This window comes from Phoenix dactylifera, unplaced genomic scaffold, assembly GCF_009389715.1.
Source record: "Phoenix dactylifera cultivar Barhee BC4 unplaced genomic scaffold, palm_55x_up_171113_PBpolish2nd_filt_p 000090F, whole genome shotgun sequence".
NCBI classification, from domain to species: Eukaryota; Viridiplantae; Streptophyta; class Magnoliopsida; order Arecales; family Arecaceae; genus Phoenix; species Phoenix dactylifera.
The window spans coordinates 965,599-967,500 of record NW_024067679.1 but is presented as its reverse complement, the minus strand read 5'-3'; the positions used below and the strand labels follow the sequence as shown (position 1 = coordinate 967,500).

The 1,902-nt window shown below is 39.5% G+C and overlaps 1 protein-coding gene across 9 annotated transcripts in view; it reads right to left on the bottom strand.

Moving 5' to 3' along the window:
- Positions 1 to 1,133, bottom strand: part of LOC103710635 (ubiquitin carboxyl-terminal hydrolase MINDY-1) — a 16,877-nt gene extending 15,744 nt beyond the window's left edge. For 8 of the 9 annotated variants that reach the window (XM_039116405.1, XM_039116406.1, XM_017843685.3 and 5 more), the window contains exons 1-4: positions 826 to 1,133; positions 514 to 632; positions 311 to 417; positions 112 to 199 (exon numbers count right to left, since the gene is read on the bottom strand). In XM_039116405.1, the coding sequence (XP_038972333.1) occupies positions 112 to 199; positions 311 to 417; positions 514 to 632; positions 826 to 958 (447 nt within the window). In that variant the 5' untranslated portion in view covers positions 959 to 1,133. The remainder of the gene's footprint in view (positions 1 to 111; positions 200 to 310; positions 418 to 513; positions 633 to 825) is intronic. The other variant, XM_008796451.4, reaches the window with a different exon arrangement.
- Positions 1,134 to 1,902: the final 769 nt, after the last annotated feature.

Here is a 1,902-nt window from a genome sequence, read left to right as displayed (position 1 = left end):
AAGAACACAGGCTTCTTTAAAATATAGGTCAAACAACCCAGAGAGATGATTACATTGAAAATAAGACAAGCTTAAAAAGCCAAAGTAAATCCAAGTGTTACAGAATAGTACCTGAGGATCAACTATCCACCCATGGTACAAACCAATATCAAGGAGATCAAATATGGCACATTCCCGTGTGAACTCAAAATCATTTATCCTACGTAATTGAGCAAAAATATCGGGTTCAATAAAAAATTTATTAAAAAAAAAAGATAGCAGCTTTGTAAGGTGAAAATGACAATGGTTAAGAGCTGTAATTGATGCTCACTTCCTGAAATGCACATTAACATCAATTCCAGTAGCAAGACGAGGCAGCAGGTCAATGGCATCTGCTATGTTCTGTTGCTGGTTGCTAACATACACATCATCCTTGTCCTGCATGCAGAAAAAAGAAAGAATTAGTGCACAAAAGCGCAAATTTGAATGGCAGCCCACATCCCATCCATCTCCAATCAATCCACGGATGGTAACCTGAACGTTGCTGTTGGAATCAATCAGCTTTTCTGCCACAAGAGAAAGCAGCTTCTGCAGCGAGACCTCCGACGCATCCAAACTCAGATTAAGGTTATTCCTTAGCAGCAGGACATTACCTAAAGAACATAAATTCAAGAAAATCATCACCAGACAACCAAACTACCTCCAAATTAGGTCAATCTAAATCAATTTTTTCCATCAAAATCGCTCGGAAGAGAGACAGAAAACATCAAACGGAGCAAGAAAGACAGCCGCATTTCTGCATCCAAGAAAATAAATGCGATAGAGGGGAAGAAAGAAAGGGCTCACAGATGGCCAGCAGAGGGCAGGGACCGTTGTCGTTCTGGAGGATGATGGGGGTGGAGCGGCCGAGGAACTGGATAACCTTCGTCTTGTAGACGACCTCCGCCTCCGCCTCCTTCCTCCGGTCTTCCGTCGCCATGATCGACCTCCAATCCCTCCGATCAGAGCGAAAGAGAGGAGAGAAGAGAGAAAATTAGACCGAGATAAGGGAGAGGAGGTGGGATTGACAGCAAAAAAACCCAAACCCTTCTCGCCTTTTTCGGGGCTTTTCTCGGTTTTCTCTCCGCAACCGCGCGGACGAAGGGATATTTGGTTTTCTCCTTGGTTCCATTCCGCGGAATATAACACGTGGGATGAGATCTCGAACGTCGGATGATAACGGATCCGACGGCATCCGCAGAGATCCGGTCTCATCCGGCCGTTAAAACTCGTCAAACGATTGTCCTGTTTTTAATAGCTTTTTATTTTGTTAGAAGGCGTGGCGGTGTCGGAGAGGAGAAGTATTATAGTATATTTTCAAATAAAAAAATCGGAGATGAGATTGGGAGCGGCAATCGGATTGGATTGGATTCTGTCAAAAATTGCCAACTCAAATCCGATCAATTTATTAAATAACTCAAAAATCTTGATCTAAATGGAATCTCTTTATTACCGGAATTAAATAAATTAAATAGATCGGATTAAATAGAATAAAAATAGATTAAATAAGCCTTACATAGATTATAAGGATTATAACTCGACTTAATTATTAAATAAAATGAATTAGACCGTACAAAGATTTAAATCTAAATTTAATCTATTTAATAAATAGCTCTAGATGGATTGATCGATTTGTGACCCAAACTTATTTATGTTCAACTCAAATCTACTTAAAATAGATCATTTGTACATCGAATTGATAGATTAGATCATAAATTGCTATCCTTAGATGAGATATTTATAGAAATCTCCCCTCGGCCGGCTCACTTTTTTCTCTGACCTGACTGCCACGAGATAACTCCTTTGGGATAAGGTAAAAAATAACAAAAAAAATAATAGAGAAGAAAGAGAAAACAGACACGTTATGGATTAGAGAAAGTATAC